The 16787-nt window shown below is 39.2% G+C and overlaps 2 protein-coding genes across 6 annotated transcripts in view; one reads left to right on the top strand and one right to left on the bottom strand.

The window, feature by feature from the left end:
• DBF4B (DBF4 zinc finger B) overlaps nucleotides 1-7155 on the bottom strand; it is a 31501-nt gene extending 24346 nt beyond the window's left edge. For all 3 annotated transcript variants that reach the window (XM_032457370.1, XM_032457368.1, XM_014554701.2), the window contains exon 1: nucleotides 7030-7155. The gene's annotated coding sequence lies outside the window, so the exon portion shown is untranslated. The remainder of the gene's footprint in view (nucleotides 1-7029) is intronic.
• A 22-nt stretch (nucleotides 7156-7177) lies between these two features.
• Nucleotides 7178-16787, top strand: CCDC43 (coiled-coil domain containing 43). 3 transcript variants are annotated; one of them, XM_032457371.1, is made up of 5 exons: nucleotides 7178-7455; nucleotides 11159-11246; nucleotides 12446-12581; nucleotides 13926-14037; nucleotides 15049-16787. In XM_032457371.1, exons 1-5 carry the CDS (start codon nucleotides 7252-7254, stop codon nucleotides 15172-15174), a joined length of 666 nt encoding a protein of 221 aa, XP_032313262.1. In that variant the 5' UTR covers nucleotides 7178-7251; the 3' UTR covers nucleotides 15175-16787. The 3 variants fall into 3 exon arrangements, with proteins under 3 accessions (XP_032313262.1, XP_014410180.1, XP_006173157.1); XM_006173095.3 differs by having other exon boundaries at nucleotides 7185-7455; nucleotides 13926-13984; XM_014554694.2 differs by lacking the exon at nucleotides 13926-14037 and having other exon boundaries at nucleotides 7179-7455.

Below are 16787 nucleotides of genomic sequence, written 5' to 3'. Positions count from 1 at the left end.
TTTCTTGTTTTACTCTCTGCTATATCTCCAAAGTAAAGATACTTAGCACCAGGTGCTTAATGAATATTATTGAGTGAAAAAAATGAATCTCTCTAATCTTCAGTTTTTTTCATTTGTAAAAGGAAGATAATATTGTCTACCAGGGAGTGAGGTTTTGAAGATTAAAGATGTGTTTACACAAGATCTGTGAACAGTAGCTTTTACTACTTAGCAGAAAATATTTTGAGATAATAATATAAATTGTTCTTTATCGTTGCTTTTCTTGATTCCTGACGGGCAGGGCTTAAAAAAAATTCAGCTCATATCATAGAACAAGGACTGATTTCCCAATATCTAAAAAACTTGTTCAACTAGATAAAGAAAAAAATCAACAACCCAACTGAAAATGGGCAAGGGAACATTCACAGAAAAGGAAACACAAAGAGCATTCAAATATGCTCAACCTCATTTAAAATAAGAGAAATGTAAATTACACTTACACCGTAATACCATTTTTCACTTAGCAGACTGGCAAAGATCAATTTTGTTAGATAGCGCCAAACTGCCTTACATACAAATCCTATGTAAGGCAATTTGGCACTATCTAGGAAAATTACAAATGCACATATTTTTCCACCCAGCAATCCCATTTCTAGGAGTTATTCTACAGATATATTCACACATATGTGATATGGCTTATGTAATAAAGCTATCTACGGCAACATGTCAGTATCTATCAGCTATATGGTATTTATCAGGCAATTACTTACAAAGTAATGACACAGAAAAGGGATGCAGATATATTCATTTATTTAATTTTACAAGTACATATGGAGTGCCTACTACGATGTTCAAAGTGCTTTAAAAACAGTAATTCATTTAATCTTCATAACAATTTTTTAAGATAGGTAGTAACTATGCCCATTTTATATGTGGGAACACTGAGGTTATAACTTGTTTGAGGTTACACAGCTAGAAAGTGTTAGTGCTGGGATTTGAACCCCAGCAGCCTGACTTCAGGGTCCATACTTTTAACATTGCTCTCTGCTGCCTCTCAATGTAGGGCAAAATGGAAAACTGATAGAGCAATATTAAAATCTGACAGAATAGATTTTAAGAAAAAAAGGATTATTAGGAATACAGGTGTCATCCCTTGATGATAACTAGATCACCAGGAACTAAATAACCTAGTACTTATTTGACTCTAACAACATCACAATATTTAAGGCAGAAAAACAAGGGAAGACTGTAAAATCTATAAATATATGAGGACATTTTAACATACTTTTCTCCAAAAAACAGATAGATGAAACAAAAATAAAACAAAATTAGTAACATAAAATATTAAATGATATAACTAACAAACTTTAATATACAAAGGCTAGAAAATATTATTTTTAAATATACATGGAACATTACAAAAATTAACTTATACTGTGCCAGTGAAGTATTAAGTAATACTAAAAAAATCAGCGTCATACAGAACACATCCTATGACCACAAAATAGTGAAGTTACAAATCAATAACAAAATATAAGCTTTTTTTGTGTTTGTTTAAAGGAGTAAAACAAAAGGCATATCTCTGGAATTTTAAAATCACACTTCTGAAAATTCATGACAGGAGAATAAAACAATAGAAATTACAATATATTTAGAACTGCAGCAATGAAAAACTACATATCAAAACTGTGAGATTCCTTTTAAAAAGTTGTAAAATTCAGCTAAAGTAACTAGAGAGAAATGCATGACTTTAAATGTATATGCTATGTTAGAAAATAAGACAGATAGAAAATAAATCAGCTAAGAGTTTTCCTTGAGAGATCAGAAAATGAACAGAGAACACCCGAAGACTCCAAAAGTTCAGAAATAATAAAGGATAGAAATTCGTGAAATTAGTTAAGAAAAAAGCTAATGAAATTAATAGAAAAAAAAGGAAAAAGGAAAGAAAAAGTAGACGCCTACAAATTCGCATGGAAAAGACAAATAGTCCAACAGGAAAAAACACAAGAGATATAAACAGATGAAGAAATTTTAACGGCTGATAAATATATAAAAAGGACTCAGACTCACTAATAATTAAATGCAAATTAAACTAGTAAGGCAAATTAAACAATTAGACGCTCTTTCACACCCTTCTGACTGGCAAAAATTAAGGAATACTAAAAGCAAGTTTTAGTGCAAATGTGATGGCAAGGGCGGGAACGTAAACCGGGACAAGCCTGTGGAGAGCAACATGCTGACATCACTCCAGCAGGGTGCACGCCCTGCAAGCCAGCAATTCTGTTTCTAGGTACATCCTGCCCTCCCAAGAGAGGTGTGCGCTCCTCAGACACAAGAGAATCACAGAGGTGCTGAGAGGAAGCATCAGAATTTAAATATATTTTTTTTATCTAAAAGAAAAACAAGTAATCTTTACTAAGCAGACTGACACTGGTGCCCTCCCCTGGCCTCTCTTCCTGTCAGAGATCATGGGTTAGGCAGTAAAAGAAGTGAGTTGTCTGAGTAAAGGGTAAGAGGAGCTTCAGATTTGGAGGGGTTGTCTGTGTTTTCTTCTCAGGGTTCCGTGGTGTGTTTGTTCCGCACACTTTACGTGTCCCCGGATAAATGGATTTACTGATTATGCTATCTGTAATTTTCCTAACCCCCAAAAGTGAATAAGAGGCTTAACAAGATTCCTCTCAAAGAAGCAAGCTAAGATTACAAATAATCCTAATGACTCACACACCAGTGAACACTCCAGGTACACACTCTCAGGCTCAATGAGAATCCAGTCAGCACTGGGAGGGAGTCAGCTGGTCAATGAATGAAAAATCACTGAAGTTCAAGAGAAATGCTGGCCAGTAATCAATCCTTAACGCTACCAAACTGTACACTTAGGAGTCGATGGTAAATTTTATATTACGTGTATTTTATCACAATTAAAAAAATTTTGAAACAATAAATAATAAGGGGATAGTAATGAAGCATATTCAAGGATTTTAGCCACATTAAGGATTTTTGTACTACAAATAAGTATTTGTAATACATAATTTACTTCTTTTTAATACCCTTTTACAGTTATCTTTTTGTATATCTTATGATGGCCACACCAGTTAGGCATAGTGGTTCACATATGTAATTCATAAATAAATACTTATGCAAACATTAGGTGTGCATGGCAAAAAAATTTTTAATGCTAAGAGTATATGGCAAAAATATGCTCAATGCTCACTGGCGTAGAGAAACTTTCCCGCAAGTGGGCAAGGAGACATATATAAGAATGTGACTTGAAGCACTATTTAAAGAACTGGGAAATCATCTAAATGTCCATCAGCAGAGGAATGGATCAGCTAGGGTACAGTCAAGCAGTGCAATACTACACAGTGGTTGAAATCAATGGATAAGAGCTACATGTATCAACATGGGTAAATATTTTCAAGATTAAGTGAAAAAAGCATATTGCAGAATGAAAGGTCCAACATGCAAAACAATGTGATATATTGTTTATTGATGCATACATACATGTTATAATATGTATTCCATGTGTCGTAATATGTACTATGTTTAGAAACATTCAAGAGGAAGACAAACACCAAAATCAGGAATAGAGGTTACCTCTGGGTAGGGAGGGAAGAAAATGAGAGTGGAGGCTTTTTTTTAGGTTGTTTTTTTGGAGGGGAGGTAATCAGGTTTTATTTATTTATTAATGGGGGTATTGGGGATTGAATCCAGGACCTTGTGCATGCTAGACATGCACTCTACCACGGAGCTGTACCTCCCTGCTGAGGGTTTATTTCTTAAAGAAAGAAAAAAGACGGAAGGTAAATTAATATAACAGCTCATAATTTTAAAACAAGATGTTTTAAAACTAGTCTCCTTGAGTTCTCCTCGTCAGTGACAACCATCTTCACACTCCCGTGTATCTTCCCAGAGATATTTTATGCACATGCAAGGTCACATATGTGTATGTATTCCCCCATACCTCCTGATCTTTTTAAACACAAATGGTAGCAAATATTACATACTGTTCTATAACTACTCATTTTTCTTTAACAATGTCTCTTGAATTTTGTCACATGTCAGCACATAAAGAGCTTCCTCCACTTTTATTGCTGCACAATACTTCTTTTTGTGGTTTTTGAGTCAGTCTCCTATAGAACGTAGACTATTTCTGTCCTTTCACTACAATAGGCATCACTGCAATGAATATCCTTATAAATATGTCATTCTGCACACATGAATGCGTGAAGATAATTTCCCAGAAGTAAAAATGCTGGGTCTTTTCAAACTGCCCTCTTAAAAGACTGTACCAGTTTACTTCTGGCAGCAACATTTTCGAGGGCCTGTTACCCAATCACAGATCAACACTGATCAAGTAATATCTGACTTTCGATCTGAGAAGAAAACATGGTATCTCACTGCAAGTTTAACTTGCGTATTTTAAAAATTATAAATGTGACAGCATTTTTTTAAGTGTAAAAAGCCATTCTGATTTTTTTCTGTAAGCTTTCTGTCATTTGTCCAGTGGTATGAATTTGTTTTTTTGAACCGTGAGCTGTTCCTTTGGTAATAAAATAGACAATGATCATTTTTTTAAACATGCAGGGTCTGTAGAGCCTTCACTCAGTTTTGTGAGAAGCTTATAGGATATCTTCAAAGATCCTTTGTGCATTGTACCATTATCAATTTCCTGATTTTGATACTGTGCTATTATTGCTACGTAAGATGTTACCATTGGGGGAAACTGGGTGAAGGCGAACGGGTCTCTGGATACTATTTTTGCAATTCCTTGTGAGTCCGTAATTATTTCAAAATAAAAACTTAAAGAAAAAGACACAATTTTGTGCTCCTTTTCCCGCTCAGGGGGCTCTGACCTCAAACTATGATCCCTAAGCCATGATGGCTCCCAAGTGTGTTAACCAACAAGCCCCACCTGCAGGACAGCCACTGGGTTAGAAAGTACATCTGAGGACTTAACTAGGGGCAAGTGTTTGGGGGCTGACTCTGGACTCAGACTCCATTGCTGCCACATTCTAACTCAGTGAGCACAGAGAAGCCATGGGGCTAAGAGTCACACTGTCTCGTATTTCTACTGAGCGTTACAGTGTTCCATGTCCATTCATTTACATTATCCCAGGGATAATACGGGTAGCGAACTCTCTCAAGAGAGGCCCTCTACCAAGTATACAAGACCCTTCCTTTCTTTTTGTTGGCATCCCCTGAATATCTTCTACCTGAACCCTGCTACTCAAGCTATACATGATTCTCTGGAGGGCCCCTAACAAGCCTTCACAGACAGTTCCCTGCACCTGGGGCTGCTCCCTTTCTCTTCTAGACTTTTTGCCGAAAGAATGCTTTATTTGTTCTTCAAAAAAGTACAAGCATTACCTCCACGAGGAAGCCTTCCTTGATCTCCCATATCCACAGGCTCCAACTCTGCTCCATCGGGAACTGTTACGTAATCTTCCAGGCATCCTACTGCAGCCTCTACTAGACAAAGCTCCATTGAAACACTTACCTCACTAAATTGTCATTCTTAGTTTAAGCATGTCTGTTCCCACTGAAGACCCTTTGAAGGCAGAGATTTTGTGAGATTCATCTTTGTATTTCAGTGCCTAGCAGCATGCGGTAGGTACCCAATAAATATTTGGTGAATGGAGGAGTCAGGCCAGTAACCTGACAGCCTCCTCTGCAGTTCAGGAAAAGCCAACTCATGTTCTTGAGTAATTCATTGCAGTCCAGAGCCAGGTGTTCTGAGAGTCAGCTGAGGTTCTGCCTGTCTGCAGGAGCTCTTGCCCCTGGTTAGGCTCTCTGTATCTCATTTCCCTTATCTTTAATATGTGGACAATAAAAGCATCTCCTCACAAGGTTGTTGGGAGATAATGCATTAAAAGCTCTTAGCACAATGCCTGGAAATTGGTAAAGAAGACTCCTCAAAGATATTCCTGTGTAAGTGTGGAATGAGTGAGTGAAAGAGTGACTTGAGGGAAAAAAAGAATGACTCGAGACTTTCTGTTCATTTATTGAGCACCTACTATGTAACACAGATTGCAGGGAATCTGGGAAGGTTTTCTGGAGCTTGAGTGTTGATAGGGGAGGAGGTGGAAAGGCACAGGTTGTAGCAGCTGATAACGACAGTCGGTATTCCAGACAGAGCAAACTGCGTCCTTCTTGAAAGCTGTGTGGGAGTGGATGGCTTAGCTTCCCACTAGTGAGCCAAAGGGTGGCTTTGGTGAGGCAGGCCAAAGTGCTGGAATCAAAGTTGAATTCCAGTCCTGTCTAGTTATTAGCTGCATGACTTTGCCCAAGTTATTGAACCCCTCTGAACTACCCCAACTGTAAAAGAGTGGGTTAAGTATGCTCACCTGCCAATGTAAATTGGTGCAGCCACTATGGAGAACAGAATGGAGATTCCTTAAAAAACTAAAAAATAGACTTAGCCTACAATCCAGTAATCCCACTCCTGGGCACATATCCAGATAAAACTATAATTTGAAAAGATACATGCACCCCAATGTTCACAGCAGCACTATTTACAAAAGCCAAGACAGGGAAGCAACCTAAATGTCCATTATCAGATGAATTAATAAAGATGATGTAGCATGTATACAAGGAATATTACTCAGCCACAAAAAAGAATGAAACAATGCCATTTGCAGCAACATGGACAGACCTAGAGATTATACTAAGTAAAGTAAGTCAGAGAAAGGCAAATATCATATGTCACTTATATGTGGAATCTAAAAAAAAAAGAAAGAAAAAAGATACACAAATGAACTTATAAACCAGAAACAGACTCACAGACATAGAAAACAAACTACGGTTACCAAAGGGGAAAGGGGGAGGGATAAATTAGAAGTCAGGGATTAACATATACAAAGTACTATACATAAAGCAGATTAAACAAGGACCTACTGTATAGCACAGGGCACTACGTTCAGTATCATGCAATAATCTATAATGGAAAGAATGTGAATCACTTTGCCGAATACCTGAAACTAACACAACATTGTAAATCAACTATACTTAAGTAAAAAAAAAAAATTAAAGAAAAAACAACAAAAACCTCACCTGCCGGGATTCCTCAGAGACCGCATGACCTTACATAAGCCAAAATGCGCTCTATTTAGAAAGTACAAAACGCCCGGACGGGTCACTACAGGTCGATTAGGCTCTACGCCCGGCGTGCGGGGGCGTGGATTTTCTCTCCGAGCTTGCGCAGTGGGCCCGCGGCGCAGCCCGTCAGGCACTGCGGTAGGCCGCCCTGGGGGCCGGCAGGACCCTGGCCCCAAGATGGCGGCGCCCAGCGAAGAGGCCGCGGCTGCCGCCGGCGAAAACGATGGAGTGGGCAGCGGCTTTGGATCGTGGCTAGACGGACGGTTGGAGGCGCTGGGAGTGGACCGAGCCGTTTACGGCACCTACATCCTGGGTGTCCTGCAGGAGGAGGAGGAAGAAGAGAAGCTGGACGCGTTGCAGGGTATCCTCTCTGCTTTCCTGGTGAGAAACCCAGACACATTCCTTTAGCCTCTTGCCGGCCTCTGTCAGTACTTCGTATCCCCTTTCGCCTACCCAGTGTCCCAGAGGATTAGTGGTCTCACCTGGGAGAGGAATACTCTTTTGAGGTCTGGGCCTCGTGGGAAGGGGATTGCTTCCCATCCAGGGTTTTGGGAGCCGGAAGGTTGCAGGTGCATAAGAGAGGAGAGGTTTTCCCTTATTCGTAGGGACAAGGCCCTCTCAAATGCCATAGCTGAGCTGGGTGAGTATTCTAACGAAGGCATTGAAATGTCTAAATGAGTTTTACTCTAAACGTCTAACGACCGATTTCATTCTCATCCGTTAACAGTGTTCAGAGGTGGGAATTAAATGCTCTGGGATGTCTGTGCTCTCTAGGAGGCTGACAAAAGCCCGCAGGAAGTACCTAATCAATTTCCTGTTTTGGAGGTAGGAGTCCAAAAACGGTAAGGTTAGGCGTTAGAGGTCTTTTCATGCTTAGGCAGAACTGAAGCAAATATTGTGCTTGATCCTTTATTGTATTTAGAAATGCGGTAATCATTGGGAGTCGGGGAATAAGACAGATCAGAGTTAGAGAAGAGAGAGAAACTTGGTATTTAACCTCTTAGAAGCAGATTCAAGAATTCAAAAATGTGTGCTTTATACTGTGTTTAAGTAGTAAGTCACCAAGATGTCCACTTTTCCAACCTGATCGTTTCTGGTGCCTTCATCTCCACTTACACTTACTTGGTGAAAGTGCCGTTCATTGATTGGGCACATGACTGAAATACAACACTAGTGCAGCTGTCCCAGGTCCTCCTGGCAAGGGCGCCCTTTTAGTTCCAGAGCCTGTTCTGGTGAGATTGACCTATAAATGGGAAAGCCATAACACAGCTTGTGATGCAGCTTGTAAGTTGAGTGGAAATACAGCAGAGTGGAATAAACTCTTCTTGAAATCTTACATTGCAGGTTGTAAGGGGAAAGAGTAGGAGGCAAGCAATTCAAGGTAGTTTTTAAATTTCCTGGTAGGAAGTTTCTAAAGATTCCATGCAAGAAAAGTTGAAGTAACTTGGGTGCTCATTGATACCTGCTCCTTGACCTGTTCTTTTCATTATATTATTACTTGAAACTGTATGTCTGCTGATGAAGGCAGTCTCTTGGTAGAAGAGTTATATAGACCAGATTTGGTTCTTTATATCTCCTGTTTGCATAAACTGCAGAACACAAACTCATTTTTTTTTTAGGCAGCTTTGCTGTCTCCCTCTGTCCAATTCACACACGATGCTTAATTTTCTTATAGTTTCCCCAACCCTTTCTATGTAGAAAATGACTTTGGGGAGATTTGGACAGGAATTATATGGTGAGTAGGGGTTCTGTCCATGAAACAACTGAGGAGCAACTTTACAGGGCAGCAAGGCCAAAGAATATGGTATAAATCAAACACATAACTCACAGTGCTGGTTGCTGTCTGTCTGTCAGTAGAGCTGCCTATAAAAGTCCTGACTGTTGTACCAAATCCCATTCTAGGCAAAACAAAAGGCATAGCCAAATCAATCACCATATTGGGCTAGGAGTCAATATTAGGAATTACGTTTGTCAACAACAATTTGAGATAAGATTCAAAAACAGTATGTATAGTTGGGAGCAAATGACAGTAAACAAAAGCTTCCTATCACCCTTCTCTGTATTCTTTCTAATTGCACTTGCACTGATTGAGTCATTCATCAGATTTTTATTGATGGATTACTATCTGCCAGCACTGCCCTAAGTGTTTGAGGGTACCTCAGGGAACAAAGCAGACAAAAGTCCCCACCCTCAAGGGGGTTATATTCCAGCAGAGAAAAACATAATATGTAAATTATATAGTATGTTAGAAAACCATTAGTGCTAGTAAAAAAAAAGGAGCATTGTAAGAGGATCAGGAGCGGAATGTAGGGATGAGTTGCACTTTTAAGTAAGGTTGAGGGGAGGGTATAGCTCAAGTGGTAGAGTGCATGCTTAGCATGCACAGGGTCCTGGGATCAATCCCCAGTACCTCCTCTAAAATAAATAAATAAATAAGTAAAACCTAATTATCTCCCCCCCAAAAAAAATTTTAAAAATTTAAGTAAGGTCATTACATTAAGTAGGGTATTACATTTTTTTCTTCCAATTTTATTGAGGTATAATTGACATATAGCACTACACAAGTTTAAGGTGTACAGCATAATGATTTGACTTGCATACACCATGAAATGATTATCACAATAAGTTTAGTGAACAGGATATTACATTTTATGGCAGCTGTTTATATACCAGCCTTCTAAATTGTGTCATGAGGCTAGGGACTGTTTCTTATTCACCTCTTAGCACTCATCTCAGTGCTTTGAACATGGCAGGAACGATCTGGATGAATAAATCAATAATTGGAGTAATGAATTATTTTGGTTTGGGTGAGGAGACTGGGGGAATAAACCACCTTGTCCTCCAAGAGTGCCCTTTCTTTTTTGCCTCTCCATTCCTTTTCCTACCCTTTATTATATTCCTCTCTCTTCACTTTTCCTGCTGGGGATCCAAGCACGGCAGGAACTCTGCACCAAAGAAGTTCTGTATGTCTGGCATGTGTACTAAAAAGACACAGCGTAGAGGATGGAATCCTTTGTTGGGTACAAAATAAGGATATCCCCAGTACGTCTGTGTTCTGCCTCTCCTCACTTTTCTCTGAGAGATGGTATAGTATAATGGTTGAGAACATGGACTGCTTGGGTTCAAATCCTATTTAATCCACTTATTACTTGTCATCACCTTGGGCAAGTTACTAACCCTCTGTGCCGTGGTTTCCTTATCTCTAAATTGAGAGTAGTAATAGTATTTACTTCATGGGATTGTTTTAAGAACTGAGAGTTCTTATGTAAAGTATTTAGAATAGTGCCTGGCACATTAGTAAATGTAAGTACTGACAGCTCATCGTGAGGGGCAGAACATGAAGATGGTGAAGGCAGCCATAATGAAGATGGAGGGAAATACCCATTTTTGTTAGAATGCCTATTCTTTGCCAAGAAGGGAAGGCATTTTATCCAAATTCTCATTTACCGTCACTAAAATCCTGGGAAGATGTGAAGCTTAGAAAAGTCAAGAAGCTTGCTCATAGATCTGGGATTTGAACTGACGTCTGACACCAAAGCCAGCATCCTTTTTGTCATGCCATGCTAAGGAGGAAAATTGGTTGGCGTGCAGAATATGTATTCTTACGTAAAATGGACAGAGGGGTGGTTGGAGAGCAGACCGTCTACTTACTTAACTCCTGTTTATTGTGGATCAGCAAGCTCATGCATATGTTCCAGCAAGAAAGTTGATAAACCTTGTTGAATGTACTGAGTTGAGTATATTGGCCAGGGAAGATTTCATAGAAGAGAGTGTTGACTCGAGCAACAGGTTTTTGCTCCAAAAGGAAGAGAAGGCCTGACCTGAGTTTGTGGAAATCCTTTCTTTCCCCTGGAACTTGGCAGGATGGAGTGGGTGCTCCTGACCTAGCAAGTATGGATTGGGACTCATATACAGGATAACCTCTGAGTTCCAAGCCTAAGAAGAGAAACAATCTCTATTCTTTGGTTCCCAAACCTTCCCTGTGATTTCTTCTCATGACCAGCAGGGGGAGCTCTGCCCTCTTCATAGGCTTTGTTCAGGTTGCGGGCTCTCAAGAAATTAATTGGTCTACTTTTCCAACCAGGAAGAAGATTCCCTCCTTAACATCTGCAAGGAGATTGTGGAACGATGGTCGGAAACTCAGAGTGTTGTCACCAAAGTGAAAAAAGAAGGTAAAATTGGAGTTTTTATGTCTAACTTCCAACAATCCTTGGATCTTTTACAACAACTTTTGTACGGCTCTTAGGGAGAGTTTTTAGTTTTCTCCTTTGGATCCTCATTTTCCCTAAGATAATTTAAACTGACAAACACCCAGCAGTTTACCTTAACTTATTAACTGAACATGGTTTTCTTTTCCCTTTTTACATTTTTCCACTTCTGCTGACCATGATTATCTTCATTGTGGTTTTTGCTTTTTTCTTCTTCATTGCTCTTTCCCTTCTCCCTTGTAGATTTGCTTTGCGGGTATAGGAAAAATAACTATATTTTCCAACCATTTTCATATTCTCACTTCATAACACAAATTATGATTGGGCTTTTGCTTTATTCAGCTGAACCATTCACCTTTTAAAATGAAAGAGAGATGGGCTAATATACTCACCATTAGGACGAGAAATGAATTGCAGAAAACTCAAAGTATAAATCCAAACTTGAATGAAATCTATTCTAAGCTACCTGCATGGTAGTTCTCAGTCTTGGCTGTGCATTAGGATTGCTTGATGTATGTTTAAAAGTGCTGGTGCCTGGGCCACGCCATGGGCTGATTATAGAAACATCTCTGGGGTGGGACTCCAGGCATTGCTATTTTTTTTTTTTAAAGCTCCCCTAGATGATTCTAATGTGCAGCTGGGCATGAGAATCACTGTTTGACACCACTGCCTCTTTTCTTTGAGAATGGTGGCTAATAGATGATTTTATTTTAAAATAACCTAAGAATTTCACCTGGCATAATTATCACCATGGAGAAGACCAGCCTAAGGTGACGCTAGATTGCTTCTTAGGTTTTTGGGTTGAGAGGGGAGAAAGTTGCACGTTTGGAGGCCTGATTTTTCTATGGTTCTAATGCAGTGCTTTTCAACTTTTTTTTTTTTTTTTTTTTTTAAAGCAGCAGAGCTTCAATATGTAACACAAGTAAAAGCAGGGCTGCTCTGATTGAAGACGGATACAAGACCTAAAGCCTGGCCTGCATGGCCTTTCCTTGCCTTTCTCTTTGGCCCCCGAGGCACCTCCTTTGAACCCCAGGGCTCTAAGGAGTCAGCAGATGCCATTGCCTTTACTCCAAGCACTGCCTGGGTGGACTAGTGGTTTGGTGAGCGTGTTTCCTCTCACATACAACCTTGTTGTCCCTCCCTTCCCTCCCACCACCTCCCAGATGAGGTCCAGGCCATTGCCACCCTCATTGAGAAGCAGGCGCAGATTGTGGTGAAGCCCAGGATGGTGTCAGAAGAGGAGAAGCAGAGGAAAGCTGCCCTCCTGGCCCAGTATGCTGACGTGACAGACGAAGAGGAATATCCTTTCTGAAGTCTCTGTGCCGTTCCCTCAGGCTGAAGCCATAAGCGTTTGTTGGTTTACAGTGAGCTTTGTGAAGTTGCCAGTTCCCCTCTATAGGTTAATTTTCTCCTCTAAAATGGCAGTGATCTACGGCCCTTCATGGGTGTGAGGAATGATGTTGGAATGGTTGATACTGGACTTAACATTTTTCAAGACACAATCAGTATGTTCCCGGAAACTTCAGTGTGAAACAAATCATGCCTTAATGGACCATTTTTATTGTGTTTTCAGAAAATAAGATACAGCTATGATTCTTTTGTTTTTAATTGAAATATGGTTGATTTACAATTATGATTCTTTGTATAATACCTTTCTATGAAGTATAGTGTTACATGTATAATCCATCTTTATATTTTTTCACGGTTGATAAGGCAACTGAGGCACTAAGACATGAATGGGTGATTAGAGACATTTATAGAATTAATAGCAAAACCAGGACTAGAACCGGGATTTGGATTCCCAAATTTGGAGCAGTTTCATTTGAATCTTTTTTTTTTTTTAAATATTCCAGTGACAACATAATTAAAAGTGAGACTGAACTCTCAAAGCAACACCAGAATAAACCTGGAATTTGAATGGGGACTGGGTGAAAAGACAGTGTTGCTTGAAGGAGAAAGTCTGGTTCCCCGTGAATTTGAAATTTGTCTAGGAAGTGCTTAGCTTACTAAACCTACTTGAGTGGAGTAGATGTCATACCAGAAATGACAGCTGTCTAATCACTAGGTTAGGAAAGAATTCTTAGGCTCTTTTGTGCCAACTTCTCTTCTAGTTTCCCTCATGGTTTTTCTTGCCAGGTTTGGCAGAGCTATGGTTCCAATTACAAAATCTCATTTCTTAGGCCAAAAAAGAATGATTTAAGCAGTGGGTCTCCTGGAGGACTTGTTAAAACAGATTGCTGGGCCCTGTGTCCCAGAGTTTTTGATTTAATAGATCCAGAGAGGGGTCCAAGAAGGTGCATTTCTTATAAGTTTTCAAGGAGTTTGGGGAACCATACTTTGAGAACCACTGTTTTAGAGGTCATCTTGCCATCCCATGGCTTCCAGGTAATGTGGCAGTCCACCCAGAGCAGCTTAAGTTTCTTTTCAGCCTCTAACAGACAAGGATCTTACAGAAGCTCTGAACAGTCTTCCCCAAGTTGAGACTTTTAAAGATGACTCAGGTTCACCATCACATCCCTGACAGAGTCCTTCCATTCATTCACCTTCCATTTTCCTGCCCATTGGCTTATTCACTATTTTCTGGTGTTAGGTTAGGAGGTGCTAACCTTTGTTTTCCATCCGACTTTCCTTAACATCACTCACTGAAGCAGATGAGAAGGATGATTCAGGTGCCACCACGATGAACGTTGGTTCTGACAAATGTATCCTTCTCTGTGTCCATCACCATGTGTTTCTCCATAGAATCTTCTTGAGGGTCAGTTTTTATTTTGCTGTCATTGCAAGGAGACTCCTGTTACCTCCAAGAACACATGTCAGGCCAGCATTAGAATAATATTGCAGTTTTAATCTTTGTCCTGAAAGACTTGATAATTCATTGGAAAGAGAGCACAAACACTGAATACTTTCAGCTGAAAACATGGACAGATTGAAACATATGTGCTGAGGAAAGTCCCTACCAACAGAATCAGTTATGAGAAACTTCCTAGGGAAGGTGGTTTTAAAAATCCACCTTCTTAAAGGTGAGGAGTATGGTGGATTATCAGAGAAGAGGGGGTTATTTCAGGGAGACTTACTCATTTTAAAGCACTAAAGCAGAAAAAAGTTATGTTTTAAGAGTAAAGAGGAGCTTCTCTGGTAGTAACAGGTTATGTTTTAAAGTTGTAAGAAAGGAGGGGTAAGGTTTTTATACCTATTGGTTTAACTTATTCTTTAAAGTGGTTAAACTTACTATTTTTTTAGAACATGGTTTTCACTTAAGTTTTAGTGGTCTAGGGAAAAAAAGCAAATTTTCACTTAAACTTTAGTGGTCTAGGAAAAAAAAGATAAAGCTTAATAAGGTTAAACAACTTATTTAACTCTTTTCAAGCATTTTAATAGTGCCAAGTACATAAAATTTTGCCAGTTACATTAATACTCTAGTCACTAAAGGTAGCCTAGATACTCCCAACAATATTCTGCCATTGAATCCTGTAAGTACTTTACTGTAGAGTGAAATTTTATTTTCACAAAATACTTAACATTCAGATTTAGATAAGCCTAAATGAGATTTTTATTTTGAGGGTTAGTTTTAAACTTTAGTAATGGTAGCTTTAAGATTTCTCATTAGACCAAAGGTAAAAATAAGGGTTTCTTTTTTTTTTTTAAGACTAGGGATAGGGAGAGAGTATTCAAAACTCAGCATGTGGAGAGATGACAGCAAGAATAAGGAAAGAGCAGTAGTTGAGGCCTGTGTAACCTAAACCCTCATCCCTTAACTCACCTGTAGCTCTGTTCCGAAACACCAATGTGGAAGATGTCCTCAATGCCCGAAAACTGGAGCGAGACTCGCTTCGGGATGAGTCCCAAAGGAAGAAGGAACAAGACAAGCTGCAGAGGGAGAGGGACAAACTAGCCAAGCAGGAGCGCAAGGAAAAGGAGAAGAAAAGGACACAAAGAGGGGAGCGAAAGCGATAACCTTGGTCCACTCTATTCTTTCTCCTCGTGAACTTGGTCAATGGGAGAACTGGTTGTGCACATGTGTATTTAAGAGAAATGAGAGAACATTGCAAAGTGGTTTCCCAAGGCATTTCCCCTTTTGTTTACATGGTCAAAAGGAAAATTACAAACACTTCTAATTACAAAATGTGCTGTCTCTGTGGTGTGGGTAATCAGATTATTGTAGTTGGTGTCTGTACCAAAGATCTGGAATGGGGGCAACCTTTATATTTTAATCCTGAAGTCCTGTACTCCTTTTGGCCACTTTAAAAAGTCTTCCCTCACCTTGGATAAACAGCAGGAATGTTCAGAAAGCTGAGTTTTTATCGTGAAGGAGCAGAATCATGACCACTCCCTCCCTGAGGTGAAATGTAGGAGTGTCAATTGCTTCGGAAGTAGTATTCCGAATGTATTGTTTTATGGCTGAAATAGGAAGCTAATGAAGAACTCTGTCTGGATCTAGATTTTTATGTTACATGTCAACAAACTAGGAAAGTGAGAAGAAGTTAGTTGGTGGATATTCTACATTTGAGGTTTTTTTGTTTGTTTGTTTCAGCCTATGGTAGGAAACAGTATCTTTTAAATAGAGATAGTTAAGTATTTTTCCTTATCTAGGCTGTGATTTTAAGAAGGATGTGTCAGTATTGAATGCAAGAATATCACTGTTAGCTAGATTCATTTCTTATAATCATGAATCCTCTTGAGTGCTACTAGAGATTCTAGTCTTGATCTGCCCTAAAACATGAGTATAAAGACCTACCTGCTAATTACAGGTTTAGAGGAACTCTTTTAAGGAAGAAACACTGGAAATCTCTGCTAACACAAAGATATTTAAGAGTGTACATAGTAGTTGCTCAACAAATTTATTGAATGAGTGAATGGAAAAACTGGGAGAATCAAAAGTGAGCAGGAACTCTCCATTTCTACTTTTGTCACATGTCACATTCAGTTGTAAATAGGCCTTTCTCTACTTCAGGCAGCAGACTGTCAAGCCTGAAGAAAGCAGTTTCTCTGACAAGACAGAAAGTAGATATTTTATACCAGGGGTGGGCAAACTACTGCTGGCAACCAAATTTGGCCCAGTCTGTTTTTTTCTGGTGCAAATGTTAATGGATTTTACATTTTTAAAGGGTTGTAAAAGAAAAAAATACATGACAGAGGCCTTATGGACATATAAAGCCTAAAATACTACCTGGCCCTTCAGAGAAAATGTTTGCTGACCTCTGTTTTATACCATTAACTATGAGAGTAACAAAAATTTTTACCTTCGTGCAGAAGGTAAAAAGCATGGTTAAGGAAAAGATGTGTTACCTCTATACACTCCTATAACCATGGCATTGCAAAAAAATTTTTAAATAACCACCTTAAAAATAAAATAAACTATTTAAATCACTGTCTTCTAATTCATTCTGGTTCCTTCCAGCTGGAAGTGAATTCTGTGTGGATAGTCACTTAGGAATGTGTTGAACTTTACTTACATTTTGATTAGCCAAATGATTTCTTCTGTTAATAGAACCTCTTCCTGGAATC

Source organism: Camelus ferus, chromosome 16, assembly GCF_009834535.1.
Source record: "Camelus ferus isolate YT-003-E chromosome 16, BCGSAC_Cfer_1.0, whole genome shotgun sequence".
NCBI classification, from domain to species: domain Eukaryota; kingdom Metazoa; phylum Chordata; class Mammalia; order Artiodactyla; family Camelidae; genus Camelus; species Camelus ferus.
This window is presented reverse-complemented; position numbering and strand designations above follow the sequence as displayed.